The sequence below is a fragment of the Mesoplodon bidens genome, assembly GCF_964165515.1.
Source record: "Mesoplodon bidens genome assembly, chromosome: 9".
Lineage (NCBI taxonomy): Eukaryota > Metazoa > Chordata > Mammalia > Artiodactyla > Ziphiidae > Mesoplodon > Mesoplodon bidens.
The window spans coordinates 48,135,775-48,155,550 of record NC_138166.1 but is presented as its reverse complement, the minus strand read 5'-3'; the positions used below and the strand labels follow the sequence as shown (position 1 = coordinate 48,155,550).

General features: G+C 41.3%; 1 protein-coding gene across 1 annotated transcript in view; it reads left to right on the top strand.

Annotated features, from left to right (window-relative positions):
- PPP1R9A (protein phosphatase 1 regulatory subunit 9A) overlaps positions 1-11,551 on the top strand; it is a gene marked incomplete at its 5' end in the record, with an annotated part of 154,227 nt that extends 142,676 nt beyond the window's left edge. The window contains 4 exons of the mRNA XM_081243663.1: positions 2,821-3,019; positions 5,031-5,150; positions 7,231-7,413; positions 8,989-11,551. Of these exons, the coding sequence (XP_081099789.1) occupies positions 2,821-3,019; positions 5,031-5,150; positions 7,231-7,413; positions 8,989-9,198 (712 nt within the window). The 3' untranslated portion in view covers positions 9,199-11,551. The remainder of the gene's footprint in view (positions 1-2,820; positions 3,020-5,030; positions 5,151-7,230; positions 7,414-8,988) is intronic.
- Positions 11,552-19,776: the final 8,225 nt, after the last annotated feature.

The following is a 19,776-nucleotide window of genomic DNA, read 5'->3' as shown; positions in this document are numbered from 1 at the left end:
ATATATTACTTTCCAAAGCATAAGAACCCAAGATCCTTCTCAAGTTGAATTGTTTACATTAAGGAGATAAGATGTCTCTCCCTCTCTCAGAGGAAAGAAGGCAGACAGCTGTCCCTCTCCTATATAATCATCCAGATTCATATTTTTTAGATTCCTCACCTATAATGTAGACCAAGAATACGATGACAACTTGTTCCCATTGTGTCAGCCTGGAAAGAGGAAATTAGGGCATGGGAAACCAGTGCAATAACTTTTGTAAGTAAATAATAACCTGTTTCTGCTCCAGAAACCTCACATTTGTATTCAGGATAATATTAATAAATATAGTTATTAAAAACTTTAAGAGTGAGCTCAGACATGTATTATTAAAAAATATAGATTCCAGGTCAACTCCTCCCTCTCCCCCAAATTCTAACTTGGTAAGTCCAGGTACCCAAGAATTTGTATTTGAACAGCTTCTTCAGATGATCCTTATCAGACTTATTTGGGGACCACTGCACTGGTCCAAGACCAAGGAATAAAAAGTGCTTCTTGGGCCTCCCTGGTGGCGCAGTGGTTGAGAGTCCGCCTGCCGATGCAGGGGATACGGGTTCGTGCCCCGGTCCGGGAGGATCCCATATGCCACGGAGCGGCTGGGCCCGTGAGCCATGGCCGCTGAGCCTGCGCATCCGGAGCCTGTGCTCTGCAACGGGAGAGGCCACAGCAGTGAGAGGCCCGCGTACCGCAAAAAAAAAAAAAAAAAAAAAGTGCTTCTTACAGAAGATCAGTCTGCCTCTGCAGCATGCTTTCTTAAGTTCAGTTATTGTAAACCCACATCCCCCCATTTTTTGATAGTAAGTGAATTTAAGGATACATATTTTTTTAGTTTAAACTTCAGGATAAAATTGAAGGTTGACACATCTCTGGTTGTTCTTTATTATCCTTGCAGACCCCTTTGGGTTTTTTTTTTTTAAATAAATACACCTCTAAAATCATCAGATCTTCTGGAATCTTTAGTGTGACAAACGCTTTTACTGACCCAACCGGTGGTTTCAGTATGCTACCAAAACTTTGCTGACTTCTGCATTCTCTTTAGTTATCGTTCTCATAATCCCCTTATATATATATTGCTTTACAGTTTACAAGATGCTTTTACATTAATTGTCCCATTTGATTCTCACAATAATCTTTGGAAATGAACAGAAATTGTTAGGAGTTGTATTACCTATATAAATTTGATATATATAATATTTCAAAATAATGAGAAATGAGATGTGAGACTGTTGAAATTCAGTATACATCTGGGACAAAAGTTGTCCGTAAGCCATGCTGTTGAGGCACTTTTAATTGAAGGGGAATCTCTTTGTTGTCATGACATCAACAGCTAACAAATAATAGGCATTATATCAGAGATCACTTGGACATATTGAGGGTGACTTCTTCCAAGTGCATAGAAACTACTGCCCATTCCTGCCTCAGCTCCTGCTAATTTTTTTCAACCAAAAGGTAAATATAAATATGCAGGTAACTACATTAAGAAAAAAAAGTCTGGTTTCTTTCTTTCTTTTTTAAAAAAATTAATTAATTTATTTTTGGCTGCATTGGGTCTTCATTGCTGCGCACGGGCTTTCTCTAATTGCGGCAAGTGAGGCTGCTCTTCCTTGTGGTATGCAGGCTTCTCATTGCAGTGGCTTCTCTTCTTGTGGAGCACGGGCTCTAGGTGTGCAGGCTTCAGTAATTGTGGCACTCGGGCTCAGTAGTTGTAGCTTGCAGACTCCGTAGTTGTGGCTCATGGGCTTAGTTGCTCTGCGGTGCATGGGATCTTCCCGGACCAGGGCTCAAACCCATGTCCCCTGCATTGGCAGGTAGATGCTTAACCACTGCACTACCAGGGAAGTCCCAAAAGTCTGTTTTCAAACGCCTTTGAGTCCTTTAAATATTAAATAAGCATAGATCTTTATACCTTTACATTTTTCAAAGCACTTTCACACTTATCGAATTTAATTCTTAATAACCACATATGATATATATAAAATATCCACCTTTTGTGGATGAGGAAATAGACTCTGAGAGAAGGCCTTAGGCCATGTACACAGGAAGTGTGTACGGTTTTAGGACCTCGGATCTGATGTTTCTCCTGTGATAAGGCACTAAGAATATGATGAAAAACCAATAAGGTGTGTGTTCTGCTTAAAGTATCATGAGCCCAGAAATTTCCAAGTATTTAAATATATCATTTTCTAAAGTCTCAGGCTCTTGAGAACCTGTGCTCAGAGGAGGCCAGGGTAGAATGCTGGTTATGAGCTCATGTCACTAGTGTGAGGCACTGTTATGTGACCCAAATAAAGGGAATGCTGTGATGATTAACTTAATAGCAATTCCTAAAAGACCATGCCCCTCCCTGATACTAATTTATCCACATACATTTATTAGGCACATTTCATAAAATTCATCGTGGCAATAATGATAACAAAATATTGATCATTGTTATAGAATCCATTTAGATGCAAAAAAGATAACTATTGGACTTCCCTAGTGGTCTAGTGGCTAAGATTCTGCGCTTCCACTGCAGGTGGCGCAGGTTCGATCCCTGGTCAGGGAAGTTCCGCATGCTGCGTGGTGTGGCCCAAAAGAAAAGAAAAATTAAAATTAACCAAAAAAAGATAACTATTAAGATTAACGTTCTAGTCAAAAGGGCAAAATTTTTACTCTATCCGTTGTGTAGAATAATTTCTCAAACTATGACTTCAAACTATATTCAGAGTCCCTTCAGAATTCATTTCAATAAGTTTTATATCTGCCTTTTCTTTGTCTAACATACCCGTTCTTTTCATAACCCAGGATCTTCAGCGGCAGGCTGGAACACTGGAAACCGAAGCTGTCCTCCACTGCTCAGGCCTCCACGCCGTCAGCAGGCCTGCCTTTCTCGTGGTTTAACGAAAGCCGGAAAGGATCCTATTCCTTCAGGAACCTGCCTGCGTCTGCAAGTCCCCTTCAGCCTTCTCCTGAAACTCTAATTTCAGATAAAAAGGGGTCTAAGGTAGAAAACACATGGATTAAAAAAGCAAACAAGAAAACCCCCAATCCTTCCTCCTCTTCGGTCTTTGGAAAGCATTCTCAACTTGTGTGTATGCTCTGGATCCGAGAAACCAATGTGATAACACTGCAGTAAACAATGCATGGTATTTCTTGTGTGGGGGAGGAAGAAAGCCTCATTTAACCATCACCTTCTTTAATACTGTTCCATTCTAGATTGTACGTTAATCTTTGATTTGCCTGTCTTTTCACATACTGCTAGTTAATCTCAGTTTGACAGTCAAGCCATGCTGGGAAAGATGCATTTGAATAATGGAACAGTATGATAGATCTGTTTACCACGTATTCCACTTTAAATTACATTACAAAACTATTTTTGCTGTGCTCTTCGAGATTTACTGGAAAACAAATAAATTTGGGACTGAATATGTGTTCAATATATCTAAATGAAACTCTTTCAAACAAACGAATGCTGACATAGCACCCTTACTTATTTCTTCTTTTAAATCAAACTTCCATGTTGATAAACTGTTACAATTCTATCACCAAAGTTTTTTAAGTTTAGTAGAATGAGGAATTATATGCTTATTTGTTTTTAAATGCACGATCGTTATTTCCAGCATGACGCTGCAAACGTTACCTAACATTTTATTGAAACACATACGGTGGCTAACTTTCACATGTTGTTTGGTCTCCTTTTATCAATGTTCACTTTTCTTTCTCAAACAGAAAACTGTGATTAATGTTAACTTAAATTTAATTCTTTTCTTGAGGTCAACAGCTTATAAGGTTTTGACAGAATTTGGGGTCATATCTCCAATGACAATGTCAAATGGTAATGTGCTGTGTTAAATGCTCACCTGCTTAAATGTTTTACTAGCCTAGCTCTTTGTGCTCTGATTTCGTCTCCTTTTCTGAAGTTTTAGCAAACTTGGCGTTTGTTTGGTACTGAATTCTCTAGCCTCTGGCATGGTATTTATTCTTGACAACCAGCTAAACCCAATGCAAGGGAACCTAATGGAAAACTAACAGTCCAGTTCCTAAGGAAGGGGAATAGGAAACAAGATGGTGTTGGTCAGGTGCTTAGAGTTCCAGGAAAGCCAGTCCTTCTAGCAAAGGACTGTTAGCAAAAGAAGCTCTGGAAGCAGAAGGCCACTTTGGTCTTGAAATTTTCAGTCTTGGATCTGAGAAATCTAAATGTTGTTTGAATAGATTCTACCATTATCTTGCACTGGAGAGACACCAGATTTGGTTTTAAATGTTTTTGCAAATGCAGCTATGTAGTCATTGTGAATTTATTTAACTTTAATATCCACTGAACATTTTAATGAAATTCTGGGGAAGTTTTACATACACACCCTCAACCTCCCCAACCCCCAGGTGGTTAATTGGAAATGGGCTTCTATCCATGCCGCAGCCTCTTTGGTACTCCGTGGGTGCTGTGCAAGAGTTGTATTTTAGCATGTGACCACTAGTGTAATGGCAGACTGTGACCTACCCCAGAACTCATCATCTTGAAGGTTACATTCAGGAGAGGATCTGCCATCTCTCACAGTATTTATCACGGCCAACAGCAAGCGATCCTTCCCAGGGGGTGCTCAAGCTACCTTTCTAATATGGATTGCCATCTGTTCCTAATAACTCAGGCTCACCACACCATCTTGTATTTTTACTTATGCTGTTACTTATCACGATTAGGGTCAAAGAATATAGGCTTATTAATATTACCCCTCTGAGCAGCTGCAGAGGATAATGAATGCTGTACCCTTGAAGAGAGGTTGAAGAATCATTTCTCTAAGACATCTATCCATTCATGTGATGGAGAAAGCGCCCAGAATTCCCTAACCAGTGCAGAAGGCACAGTGTTCTCAACCACTGCTGGGTGAAGGTCACCAAACCAAATATGAATCTCTTCTAAGATTACTTAAAAAGAACCTTTCCAGAACTTGCAAACATACCTACCTCTGGTTCACTCACTATGCTCATTTAACAGTGAGCTTTATTTGTTTTTTCAGAATTTTACCTTCAGTGATGACTTCAGTCCCAGCAGTACCAGTTCAGCAGACCTGAGCGGCCTGGGAGCAGAACCCAAAACACCTGGGCTCTCTCAGTCCTTGGTGCTCTCATCAGATGAGGTACATGCATGGCACTGACGACAGAGCTGCTTTCTCAGATCATACATTTTACCAATGAACTATCACCGGGGAAAATGTTTTTAGGCAGATTTTGCGTATCAGTCCTCATGATTTCGCTCCCTGTCTGTCTCAACACGGAAGCAAAGTACTATGTCTGAGCTGTAAGCTGTCTAGGGACCTCCTCAGCCTTTCTTTGATATAAATGGGATGACTATCAACAGAGGGTTGGGGATGGGAGACTGGGCACTGGAGAGCAGCAAGAGGGAACGGCCCAGAAATCCCAAGGGAGGGAATTCCCTGGAGGCCCAGTCGTTAGAACTCCGTGCTTCCACTGCAGGGGGGGCCCAGGTTCGATCCCTGGTTGGGGAACTAAGATCCTGCAAGCTTCGAGGTGTGGCAAAAAAAAAGAAAAAAGAAATCTCGAGGGAGTTTACAGACGATCCATCCCCCTCCTCCCTCACCTTTTTCACCATCCCTGATGTTCCCTCTGAGTGGGGAGTGGCCCCTGATTGAGAATTACCGCAGTGGAGCTGGGAGAGGTGCAGTTGTGATAAGGAAGGAAAACTGGGGGAGAACCACTTACTTAGAAGCCAGTGTCAAGTGTGCATTGCAGTGGGTTCTCAGGAGATATAATGTGTACAGGAGGGCAGAAGATTACACTGGTGATTGACTTAGTGCTCCAAGAGATAAGTAGAAGGAAGAAATACCAGTACTGGGGGCGGGGGTGGGGCTGGGGAGAAGCGCTGTAAGTAGAGATATATTCACCCTAAATATTTGTTCTTAGTTATTTCTTTCTAACATGATTTTTGCTTTGTAAAACTTTTTTTTTCCCTTAAATTCTTCTGCCCATATTCTTCAGGCTTGGCATGATTTTAATTGTATTAAAACTTTGCACTGTACATGTGTGTCTCCTGTTCCTGTAACACTTTTCTTTTTTGGTTCCTTTGTTGCTCTCTCACTCAGAGCCTGGATATGATAGATGACGAGGTGAGCTCTCAGTGGGCTATGTGTGGTGGCTTACATGGTATTGTCTGACACTTTTCTTTCTTTGCAAATGATTTAAAGTCAAACAAGACAAGAAACTTTCCTCTGTAGTTGGAGGGTTTCCTCGTGTTAAATAGTTTCACTCTTTGCCCTTGTCTATGTCTTAGTTGAAAAGACATTCAAGAGGATCTCCAGATTCCACCTCCAGAGTCCCTTGCTGTGCCTCCCATCACCATTACCCTGACACAGCCCATTGTGTTTCACCTCCTTTGCCTTCATCTCAGCTTCCCCATCCCCTCCTCTGTGTTCCCTGCATGATCACTGAGGTGACGCCTGTCTCTCCTCCCGGATTTATCATTGCCTTCATCTCCTCTCAGCTTAGTGGCTCTAGGAACCCAGCTGCCCTTTGCACTATTCATAGCAATGTCCTGCATTGGACAGAGCCTGGGATTTGGAATAAACCAGTAAATGCTGAGCTCCACCACTTACTAGCTGCGTGATAGTGGACAGATCTGTAGACTTTCTGGGCCTCACTTGCCTCGTTTATTAAAAGTAATTATGGAAATTACCTGTCCTACCTTCCTCACAGGTTTGCTTGCTGCTCAAGTGAAATAATGGCTGTGAAATTTCCCCTAAGAATGCTTAAGGACTTAATGCTCTCCCCTTCTAAGTAAAAGATATACCTCAGTATTTTAAAATGTGTCTTTACATATCTCTGATGTCTTAGCAGAGGATCAGTGCAGAGTGATGCATTACATATAGAGATTAATGATGTATTCGTTTTCTGCATCTGATAATCTTTCCATAGTGTTTTAATGTAAAAACTTGCAACGCTGGAGTGTATTTTTCAGTTTTAAACTTCCTACATTAAAATGCTTTGTTTGGGGGAATTTTTAAATTCCCAAATACCTAAACAAAATGTAGAGTTAATAACTTTGTGTATGTTACACATACAGCTAGAACCATTCGTTTACTCTATGGTTTAAAAACAAGTGTGGCTCTAGTAGGCAAGAAATGGCTTTTGATAGCATCACATGCCATACTGAGCCACAGCTTCTCGGTCCTTTAACAACCCTGCCTAACATTCCTACCTCAGATTCTTGATGACGGACAGTCTCCCAAACACAGTCAGTGTCTGAATCGGGCCGTTCATGAATGGAGCGTGCAGCAGGTTTCTCACTGGCTAATGAGCCTAAATCTGGAGCAGTATGTCTCTGAATTCAGTGCCCAAAACATCACTGGAGAGCAACTCCTGCAGTTGGATGGAAATAAACTTAAGGTAAAGAATTATATGTTTGTGTTAGGTTACCAAGTATAATTTGTATTACACATAGCGCCTAAAATGTTTCCGTTACATGAGAGCATCCTGCGTATCTGAGAGGTCCTTCTCACCCACAGTTAGCAGAAAGGACCTTGAATGATTTCTGAGTGGTAAAGGAAGTTTCGGAAAGTCGTCGGGTTCTGAATCAAACAGTAGGCTGTCGAGCAGGAGAGCTAGAGGCTCACTCCATTGCTTCCGCCAAGCAACACATGGTCCATGTATTAACTCTACTTACTTCCTATGTAGTATGAGTTTTAATAATGGCCGATGTGGACTCTCCCATGACATGAGAGTTAAAACCCAGGTCCATGAATCTTCCCTTTTTCTTTTTTTTTTTTTTTTGCGGTATGCGGGCCTCTCACTGTTGTGGCCTCTCCCATTGCGGAGCGCAGGCTCAGCGGCCATGGCTCACGGGCCCAGCCGCTCCGCGGCATGTGGGATCCTCCCGGACTGGGGCACGAACCCGTGTCCCCTGCATCGGCAGGCGGACTCTCAACCACTGCGCCACCAGGGAAGCCCACTTCCCTTTTTTTAACTCATTGCTCCCCCCACCCTCCCTCTTCCCTGCATACCACTCAAAAAACGGGACCACGTTCTCCCCAGAACTTTCTTCCCCCACCAAGTGCAGGCTGTGTCTTGCCTCCTCTCCCCTGGCACTCTCATTTTCACCTGTCCAGTCCATCTCCTTTAGAGCCTGAGGTGGAACCTACCCCTGTGGAAAAAGGGCAAAAGGAGCTCACAGCCAGCCTGCCACCCCCAACCTCGGCCCCCTGCTGGGCTGACGGGCAGATGAGTAGCTCTTGACAGTCTTGAAAAGGTTAGAGATCAATCAATAGCCTGTGAATATGAAGGCCCATTGACAAGGCTGTCCCTGTTGGGGAGATGGATGCATCCCGCTGTTGATTCTGAAGGTCATGAAACATTTAAAGTATGTAACCAACTCCCCTTATTCTGAATTCCAAGCTCATCGAGCAGCCTCCTCATTATGATCAGGCTTCCTTTATAGGTCTGCCTACGGGGAGAGAGTGGCTAATCATGCTGACCTGAGCATTCTGGTCCCAAAGACATTTTTGGTCTCCATTGTAAATGTGAATACATTGGCAGAAAGGAAGCCACTTCGATTCCTACTGCCCTTCTTGGAACCCTCCGTGGCAGCAGGTGCCCACTCCTATCTTTTGAAAATATCAGTGAGTTTAGCAATACTTCTGGCTGTAAATGTCTACAGCCCAAAGGTTGGAGAAGCAGAATTGTGCCCTTTTTCCATTCACTGACCCATTAATTACCAGTTCAGAAAGCATTTACTTGCTGAGGTTTAGGAGGTACTGTGCTAGGGACTTCAAAGTATAAAAGAACAAATAAAGCTCAGCCCCACAGTAGGTAGATTTTTGGCAAATGTAATCAGCTCTTCCTCAGTTTCTACCTCTTTGATTATGTTTACATTAGTTCTTGAGTTTGAACATCTTGTGATAGCAACCTCATCATAAGCAGGTCATTGGTTTTCAAATTCAGTTTGTTTATGTGTTTCCTTCTTAGGCTCTTGGAATGATATCATCCCAGGACCGAGCAGTGGTCAAAAAAAGACTCAAAGAAATGAAAGTGTCTCTAGAGAAGGCTCGGAAGGCCCAAGAGAAAATAGAAAAACACAGAGAAAAGCTGAGGAGGAAGGAACAAGAGCAAATGCAGAGGAAGTCTAAAAAGACAGAGAAGATGGCAGCTGCCACAGAGGGTGCTGGTGAGCAGTGACACACACGGAGAAGTTTCCACCTGTTCCTGCCCTGCTCTCCTCCGGAGGATGAAGAAGAAACTGATGACAGGGGTAATGTGCTCTAGGCAGACTGGGGAACTGTGTGTTCAATAACTGCATTTTCTGCATTAATAGAATACACTCACTCTTAACCTACTGAAATAATCCCAAGCTACCTTTGGTTTAGTAACAAACCAAGGATCTCATTTGTGAGAGGTGCAAAGTAGCAGTGTTTCTCTCTTCTTTGTGTTGGGTGGGTGGTGTCACTTGAAGAACCAGCGTGATCCTGCTCAACAAGAGCATGACACACCGTGGCATTGTCCATGGAACGCCATGCGTTTTCAATATGAGATCCCAAAACTGAGCAATGGCACATATCTGCATGGCTGAGATCACCAGTCTGCCATGAGATCTGGGCTGCAGAATCTACTCCCATGTGTGGGAAAGGTTCCCCCTCGTTTCTGTGTCTGGACACTGAAACAACCCCGCTGTGGAAATGTGGGTGCTCTTTGCCTACTGTGGCAAAAAGCAAGCAAACTGTGCTGCCTGCTGGGCATTGGGAAGAGAGAAAAGAATTACACTTATTTGTTAACCCCAGAAGGAAGCAAAAGCCTTAAGAATGTGGATGTGGGCATTACCTTGGGGTTCTGAGGGTAACATTTATCCTCCAGATTTAGCCAAACAAAGAAAAATTCAGACATTAGTGCAGCCATAGGATATTGGGATCTGTTGTTTACTTTGCTACTGCTGCGTGTTCAGTATTTCAGCAGCATCGACACACACAACACAGTTCCTTTTCTCCCCAACAAATTGAACAGAAAATTGATTTTTAAGGAAACCAACATTTTCAGGTTTCCTCTCCTGGGGAACATTCTGGCTGGTCTTCAGCCTGACTGTGACACAATCAGGAACTCATCACATATTTTCTACTCAAGATTTCCCAAGTGGGCTCAGTTAGACTTCTAAGAAATGTACTTTTAAGAAAAATAGAAATACCAGTTAGAGAAAAGTTAGATTTGACTAACATTTGACCAGAGAAGCAATTTTATTGAGCACACAGAATGTTCCCATAAAGGAGAGCTGTCAGTTATATTTTAGAGATGTTTTGAATGGTTTTTCTGAGCCGTTCTCGTTCATTCTTTGGAGATCTCCACTTTACAGTTAAAGTTTGTTTAAGACGGTACACATGATGCAGGCTGGCAGTGCAGGCGGTTATACTTATTTTAAAGCCAGTATTAAGGATTTCAGTGTTTCATCAAACTAATTCAAGTGCAGGAGAGTGGGGCAGAAGGAGGAGAAAATAAACTCATCCTGAGAAATTTCAAATGATGGATTTTTTGTTGTCATTGTTGTTGTTTTGCTTTTTATGCTCATGCATCTGGTTCTCTTTGCTGCATTGGCTGTAAAAATGAGGTCATCCACTTTCCAGAGGACGAGTTTCAAAATAAGAGTTGAGGCCAGACCAATCCTTGGACAAGTATTTTACTTCCTTTACTTCGGTTTTTTGGGGCGGGGGGGGTGTCTCTGTCCTTGTCTTCCACTGGAAATGTTCTATACGCAGAGCTTAGGGGAAGGCTTTTGAAGGTTACAAGTAACAGATAATGTAAAGGGGCTTCTTCCCATATAGCTCCATCTCCTATTTTGAAGCATTGTGATTTTTTTTTTTTTTTGCTTGTCTGAATATCCAAAATCTGAAATTGTCTAAACTAGAAATTTATAATCCTGTTCTTCCCTAAGGCTTGTTTCCTTTTCAGTGACAGAGTGTTGTCTGTTAAGCTTCAGTTCCTTTGTCACTAGGTATAGATCATTCATTTGATCCTCAGACACATTGGCATAGAGTAACATTGTGTTTTACAATTATCAAAGTCACTACCTATTTTTTTCTATCGTCATTTGGGGTATGATAATGAAACTCCATACTGGAATCTCTATTAATATTTTGAGATAGGTGGTGCTTTGCTATTTATTAACATCATGGGAAACCAGGAACCACTATCAATGAACTACAAAATTCAGCAAATCTTCTTAATACTAAAAGACTAAATTAGTCAAAATCTGCTAATGCTAGTGCTTGCTATTGTAAATTTTTGCCATTTTTGCTTATCTTTGGGGAAAAAAGTGATCTGGATCACACTGGAAGTTTCACTGTATTCATTTTAAGAGTGGAAATAGAAGGATGATTTATGTTAAGTTATGTTTACACTTTGGTAATATTTGAAAATGGAAGTATATACTGGAAATGTGTATAAGTCTCAGTCTCTGCACATAATTTATGATCTATTGCATTTTTAGATGTCTTAGAAGTATTGTTATTTTAACTTTATTTGTACACCTCCAATGTTTAGATCAACAACCAACTGACAATATTATAAATCAAATTCTTACTCCTCAAATCATTTATTTTGTAGTATAACAGTTTTGATTTTTTAAGTTAAATTATAGTAATTTTAGGTCTTAATGAGTTATTTTAACATTACTAATTAAAACTGCTGAAAATGATTTGATTGTCCAACAAAGGATAAAGCGTAAACAGATTGATAAAAGGATATGAAAACAAAGTGAAGGACCTCAGATCTTGTGAACATTTTGTTTTCCTGTTATTTCCTTTATTGACTCTGGTGCATGATGCCTAATTGAGGTTCCAGTGTCTTACACAATCCTAACTTTAACGCTAGTGGTTTTCAGTATCCTTACAATTTAGCCCAGAATTGTTGCTTCATGAACGTTACAGACTTTGTAGTCTTTTTATTTACCAGAAAATGAACAAAAAGGGAATATCTGGTTACTAGGAACTATATTCCTTAAACGACAGCTCAGTATGACTCTAACAAAAGCCAAAAGTGTTTTGGGGGTACAGGTAATGCTTTGGGGGACGGGAGATTGTGGTGAGGCCAAGCGGTAGACAGCATTGTATGAGCTGGATGTCTGGGGCAGGGTGTTCCACTAAAGGACTTAGATTACTTTATTTAAAGACTATCTCCCTTAAAGTAACTCACAGGTCATGTAGTAGTTTTCTCCTCCTTTCTTTGCCTGAATCAGAAGTTTACTGCAGAGTGATAAGTTAGTTAGGGTAGAAATCTAATTTTGCCCATTCTAACACACCAATGAAGTCCAGCACTAATTTCATGACAATAAAGCTACTCTATACTATCCTCCTTTAGCTGGGGTTGACATGGATTTCCCACCCTCAACATCCCATAAGCATTTTAACGCACAGCAGTTCATGACTGCAATGTGATAGGTGCCTCCGTTTCTAAAAGGGGCGTGAAATGGGAAAACTACCTTGTGCTTCTTTGTTGTCGTTGGAAACAGAGGGGCAAGAGGCCAAGAGAGGAACCAAATGAACCCTTGTTTTATCCTGTAGTCATCGCTACCCTGAAATCTTGAGATATCCCAGGCCCAAGCTACAGGCCCAAGCCAGGTTGTTTGATCTAGCACTTTAATTAGCCTTTATGGTTTCTGCTGAAGATAAAGAATTCTCAGCTAGGTTCTTTGTGTAATAGGATTAATGTGTGCTTTAAAATTATATTTTAAAAGGTAAATGAAAACTCACATTTATATGGCTATTCTAACTCATTTGTAAGTGTTAAAGGTTATACAGACCAAGCTGCAAGAGAGGAGAACCAGTGTTTGGCCATACTATTCAAGAAGTTTCAAAAGGAGGTATCCCAGCAATTCTAAATGGAATGTCTATGCTTGGGATGTGATGTAGCCCCTTCATTACATGGAGATATTTCAGAATTACCAACTTCCATTTGAGTAAATTTACTGTCCCAGTAGAGCTGCAGATGAGGGGCATTTCAGCTTGGTGGACGGCAGTCACTAGGGTTCAAGTCACCTGCTTAATGCCAAGTCCTTAGTGCTTTCTGAATGAAAAGGTAAAATGAAAAAGAAAAGCCCAGTTTTTAAAATATCTTTTTCCAATTTACCTTTAATCAGGGATCTACCTGCACACTGTTATGAAGCTAAGCATTTAAGGATGAAGTCCAGAAATAAAATGTCCATATTTTCTACTAGAATTGCTTTCATTATGATGACAGGGGTGGGAAGTAAGTTCTCAAAAAGAAGCAGTGTTGTAAGAAATACGAATGTGCTTCAGAAATTCACTCCTGAAGAACAGCCTGTGTATGCAGGCAGATCTTGTTTATATTTGTCTTAGGCCTTTAAAGTCTCAGGAAACTTAGTCTTGGTCCAAAACACTGGGGAAAAAAATAACACCAGACAGTACAGCAGTAATATTTAAAGTAGTGGCATAGAATAGACCCGACCTAGAAATCAAAGGGCAAAGAAAAAGCCTACAGAAGCAACTTCCCCTGGAAAATGAAAACATCAGGCTCTACCTTATGCAAAACAGAGGGTCCTGACGTGCTTGTGCGTGCGTCTGTGTGGATGCGCTGAGGGAATGGTGGTTACTGGAAGGCTTACACGTGAGAGAGTGTGGACCAAGCATGGCGTGTGACCCGCTTCCAGACCTGCAGAGTGGGGAAAGAAAGAAACATGATGATTTCCAATCCTTGCCCCTCCCCCCAGCCCCCCCCAAATCACTAGGGACGCGAGAATGAAGTAAAGAATAAGAGAACAAGAGGCAATGTCTCAAGAATGTGCATGCCATTTGTGTAGACGTACAGAACTACATACGTGTGAATATATCTCCCACCGTACATACATGCACATACTGCAATCACATGGCATCAAAAATATATATTGTATATGGAACTTGGTAACGTCAGATAGGACCCTGAGCAGTATCATAGCCTTATTGCCACTTCTTTTGTGTGTGTACATTGAATGGCTCATGAGATTTTTAAGAGATTTTTTTAATGTATTTCTATTAAATGCACTTATCCTTCTACATGTTTATATATTTTGGTAAAATTGGTTTATTAGATACTTGGTATTTTAGCAAGATGAAATTTCCTCACACTTTTGGTTAATGCTTTGATGTCAAGACTGCACATTGCTGAGTTGAAGCTCAGAAGTTTATACAGCTTTGGGGATTTTCAGCTGCAGACTGCCGTTTCCTTGGCTCAAGATTGCACTGTGTGTTCTTGTGCATTCGCTCACGCTCTAAAATTACATATTTGGTCGCCGTGATGCATAAGTCACTAACTACTGGCTCTCCGATGGCAGCGTTGCTAGCACAGGACCATTTATTTACTTCTTTTGTGGAGTGATGACACAGTTAGCTCATCACCAAATATAATACAAGGATAGGAGCACGAGTGTGTTGTTGGGAGGTGTACACTTCTATTTCCTTCAGCTGTCTTATTCACACACCCAGGTTTCCTGTTAAGAATTTAATCTTTCACCCATGAAAGAACAATTGGCCAAAACAATTAAATCCCCTTAAAAAGTGGAAATTAGGAGGCACTCCAACTAGATAACACCTCCAACAACATCACAGTTAGTGCTTAGTGAAAACCCTTAAATATGTATGTATATGTTTTCCTTAATATTATTTATGATCATCACTACTGCTTTTGTACCTTTTAATGGTGTTGCAGTTAAACCACTAGTACACCTGCTACATATCACTAACAAAACTGGCTGGCTGAAAACAAAAAAAGAGAGAGAATGAATTCTATTCCGATGTAGAGGAGTTGATTTATTTTCATCTTTCTTTATATATCACTCAAGGAAAACAGTGGTTTGGAAATCATTTTAAGTTCAGTAAGTATGGATAGCATGTTATCTGAAACTTTTAATTTGTACCTTTTGGTGTCTGATCATTTGCATGGAAGAGACAATAGTGCCACGTCTGGATTGTTCTCTTGTGCTTGGTTAATATGTACTTCTCTAGATTGTTCTGTTTCAAACGCCATTTCTTACTCTTTGGTTTTCAGAGGCATTCAAAGCAAAATATCACAGTGGTCCTTTGTTTTCTAACCAATCTAAAAATTCCTTGATTAAATTTAATTTGTTAGTGTAAATAAATTTCTTGCCAATGAGTATTATTGTTGTTAGACAACGAATGCAATAAAAAGAGAAATACCAAGATCTGTCAAAGTAATTTTTTTTTCCCCCTCTTCCATTTTCACTTTCAACTAAAACAAGCCTTGACTGGGTAAACCTGTATTAACTGTCAAAATACATCTATCAATCCAGAGCAAAATGCACATTTTCCACGCAAATGACACTAAAAATAAGTTTTAGCCCTGGTAAAATGTAAATTGGCAGCTAGAATTACATTTGAAAGCACAGTTATGGAACTGGGCATAAAGTTAAAAGATCAAAGCTCCCACTAGATGCTCCCTCGTCCACCTTTCTGTCCCCATCATGGCTTCACCATCACAGCTTCTGATACCTATTAGCCAGGAGCAGGTCTGTGACAAATCCATTAAGCAGTTGGCCTCACGCAGCATAGGGCAAGCTTAGAGTCAGCCCACCCCAGAGCATGGGGATCCTTTCAACAGTTTTATTCCTAAAGCCTTAAATGTTCAGAAGACTGAATGTAACAAATGGGGGATATTAATTTCTCTCTCACACACACACAAACCATAATTTATCTGTGACTAAACCTTTGGCAATGCAAAAATGAGCAAGAGTAAAAGGAGAGTTGGGGTAATTTAGGTTTCTCTTTACTGGGCAAGCCATATTTAGAAGGAAAATGGGAATGGGTCTGAGTGTGCCAGGATGTCTAATGGCTTTGCTAAGGAGGTAGGCCTGGAGCTGAGGACAACTTCTTAGTGCATGTCTGGTTGTCCAGCACGTGAACTGGAGGCTCTTGAGTGCTGGGGTTCTGAGGACATGTGTGTTCATCTTGTTCTTTGAACAAGACAAGGCAAGGCAGCAATAAGCTCATGTGCTCTCAGGGAAAACGTGTTTTAGGGAAAGGACTTTCTGGGTCACATATAGTTAAGTTACTTAGGACCTGACAACTGACATAATGATTTTAGCAATTCCATTTAAAGGATTTTTACTGGTAAATGAAGCTGTCAAATATCCCAAGACTGATTTGATATTGTACTCTCAAAGAAGCTTTATTGGGCTTCCCTGGTGGCGCAGTGGTTGAGAGTCCGCCTGCCGATGCAGGGGACACGGGTTCGTGCCCCGGTCCGGGAAGATCCCACATGCTGTGGAGTGGCTGGGCCCGTGAGCCATGGCCGCTGAGCCTGCGCGTCCGGAGCCTGTGCTCCACAACGGGAGAGGCCGCAACAGTGAGAGGCCCGCGGACCGCCAAAAAAAAAAAAAAAAAAAAAAAAAGCTCTATGCATCACATCTGTTCCCAGCTAAACACACTTTCATCTCTTGTGATGTCCAAATTTAGGGTCAGCATTCATTGTTCAGATGAGATCACTGTGGCCCCTTAGATGTGGCAAGCAGTTGAAATGAGGAGCTCCCAGTTGTCAGGGCATGGGTGCAAATCGGCCTGTTAGAGCTCACAATAAAGAGCTTTGTGGAACACGGTACCAATCAGCAGTTTCCCTTTGTATACAGAGGCAACCGTACTTCCTCGTAACACTGTACCATTTTCTGCCTAAACCACTGTAACTTTGGGTTCTTCTAAAATCTTCTGGATTTGGAGCACCCATCGAAAAATAACATTAGATTAATATTTTTTAAAGTCACTCAAGACATAACTTTAAATATGGGGTCATTTCTCCATAAGAAGAAGCCTTTAGGTAAACCATATTTTGTTCCAAAATTACTCTATATGATACCTGTTTCCTCCTTGGCAAAATGACAGATTCTGGTCAGATGATCTTTAACAGAGATAGAGACTCAAAGACCTATAGAGGCAAGAACTATAAATCAGTAGTACAGCCTGGGTGTGAGACATAAAGGAGAGGTAGGGACTATGGCAAATTGCGGGAAGGAGGGGTATTACTCAGTAATAGTCAAATTATTGCCATGCTGGAATTCAGGCTAGTTTTTGTGTATTTTCAGGTAAGCTAGGAATTTGGATGTTTACACTTAATTCCTGATTTTTAAATGTGGCAATAAAAACAAAAACAAACACAAAAAAGAGCATTGCCCAAAAAAGAATATACCTCTCCACTACATTCATCATTCCTCTGAACTTAGGGTCCCAACTCTAAATGTGTAAGAATTCATGAGTTTGGTTTCCTTCATTTAGTTGTAGTTGAGCAGCAATATGATTGTATCATTAGCAGCAGTATAGTATTGATAGTATCTAAGATGGCTATACGTGATAGCTGATGTTTGACCATTTTGGCCCATAAAATGGTAATTTCATATGATTCACCTACTATACCGAGCACACAGTAAGGCAGGAGCCCAGGGTTGTATTTTGGATCTTCCACTTAACTGTTTGTTTCTGATCTGTAGAATGAGATGGGTGGGACTATATTAACTCTAAATTTGCTTTCAACTTTAAGTTCGTGTTCTTCTGAAGGCTTTAGGATAAAGTACACTGACTTGGAGAACAGATACTGATATACAAAAACACCAAATATGGCAGAATAGGCAGGCTAGTGCTTGTTTATTAAAGGGTCAACGTGAGCATTTAAAAGGACCTCTCCAAAACAGCTGGCACCAAAGACAGATGTCTTAGGAAATTGCTATAGCATTCACGTGTAGTAGTTAGTTACTGGGAAATAGTTGATGGTGCACCTTGGCTTTAGGAAACCACTTTCTAATAAAACTAAATCACTCTTCTGTGGGGCAGTGCACTAGACAATGGATCGTTATTACTTTTTCCTATACCTTACCAGATGCATCATTAGAAAGGAAGTATTTTTTTTCCAGAACAGCAAACTAAGTCCATGCTATAGCAAATGGCCCAAGTTCCCCAAATGAGCTAACAAGCAAGAACAAATTAGAATCTAACATTCTGCCCAGTTCTGAGCAGTGAACACACCACAGCATACATTTCTTCAATTCTATTCAGCGTACCATATAGCAGTCCTAATAGCTAAGAACTAGCAAAAGGCACAGAGGATTGCCGTTCACCATAACCACAATTGTCCTGTAAACCCAGAGATAAAGGGCATGAAGAGCCAACAGGCAAATGTTAATATGTATTTGGTTTTTGTTTCTTATTCAAGAGATGGTAGCCTTTAAAAAAATCTTTTTTTTTTTTTTCCAGGGGTGGAGGGTGGGATGAGACTGACTTTTTTTTTTTTTTTTTTTTTTTTTTGCGGTACGCGGGCCTCTCACTGTTCTGGCCTCTCCCGTTGCGGAGCACAGGCTCCGGACACGCAGGCTCAGTAGCCATGGCTCACGGGCCCAGCCGCTCTGCGGCATGTGGGATCTTCCCGGACCGGGGCACGAACCCGTGTCCCCTGCATCAGCAGGTGGACTCTCAACCACTGCGCCACCAGGGAAGCCCCCATTCCCTTTTATATCTGATCTCTGGGGTCATCTATCCATGTCCCCCTTTTATTTGCACATATAATTGAGATTTATATTTTCAACCACTGACATGATTCATTTTGCAAACTAACCTCTGATCCAGTAGGATTCTCTGGGTCATAGAAGGCGATCTTCATGCCATTGGGGTGGCGACCAACTCAAAGGTCCCCTGTCACAGGATCCTCGGATACATTATCCATAAGTGTGTTAAAGTCCAGAGGCTTCTAGATTAAAACCAAGGAGAGAAGGAAGGAGAGAAAGTGAAAAAAATTGGAGAGGTGATGGAGCAATACATCAGGGAAAACTATCATCCTGTCCTTGGTCACCACACTCCTGGCTCCGGGGACATGACAATTGTGCCCCATTTCACTAGCACTCAAGGGAATTCCTCTAGCTTTCCATCTATGCTAGTATTTTGCTGGTTTCCAGGACACACGAGGGAGGGGGAAGATCAGAAAACCAAGGAAGACTGTTAAAAGTTAGATGAAGGCATTTGGACTAACATCTGTGCATGAAATTAAAACTGAAAGAAAAAAAAAGTTTTAAGTGCAGCCTAAAACAGTTCCTTCTAAAACGGCATGTGCAAATGATATTTTTATAAGCATTCAGAAAACAACCAGGAAATGTAGATTCATTTCTGATGAGAACATCAATGAAATGTAGGCTCTTCGTTAACGGCTAATCATAGGCTCTGCAGCCAGAGGAGAAATGATCACCCGGGGTCTAATTTGTGCCTTGGAGTTGAGGAAAAGTTTCTTCCTTGACTTCCTGATGTTATTCAACTCCCTGTTCTTCTCTGCTTATTTTCTAAAATAAGTTGCAAGCATGTGATGACTGCACAGATTGCTGTCGCGGCTTTGTACCGGGATCATAAATAATACCAACGATTCTTAATTCCATCATTTATCATCCTGGCTGCCTTCTACCGGGGAGAAATCACATCTATTTGTTTACCTCTAACTCTCAGTTGGAGAAACAATATCTACCGTGTACCTCAAACAGAGGCCAGCCTACCTCAGCACCCAGAGACCCTGTAATAATTGGCGGTGACTCACTGCACAGGCCAGAGCGTGGGCAGACAGACAGCTGTGGTGAGCCCACGCTGCCCTGCGCTTCCGACTCAAAATGAGCTCTCTCCACATGGCCGTGAAGGGACGAAAGGGCTCAAGCATTGAGGCAGAACCTCCTTTTGACCTTCATGCAGCGCCACCACTCATTCCTACCCTGGAAACCGGCAAGTTTGGCCAAAGGAGGCGGCTGAG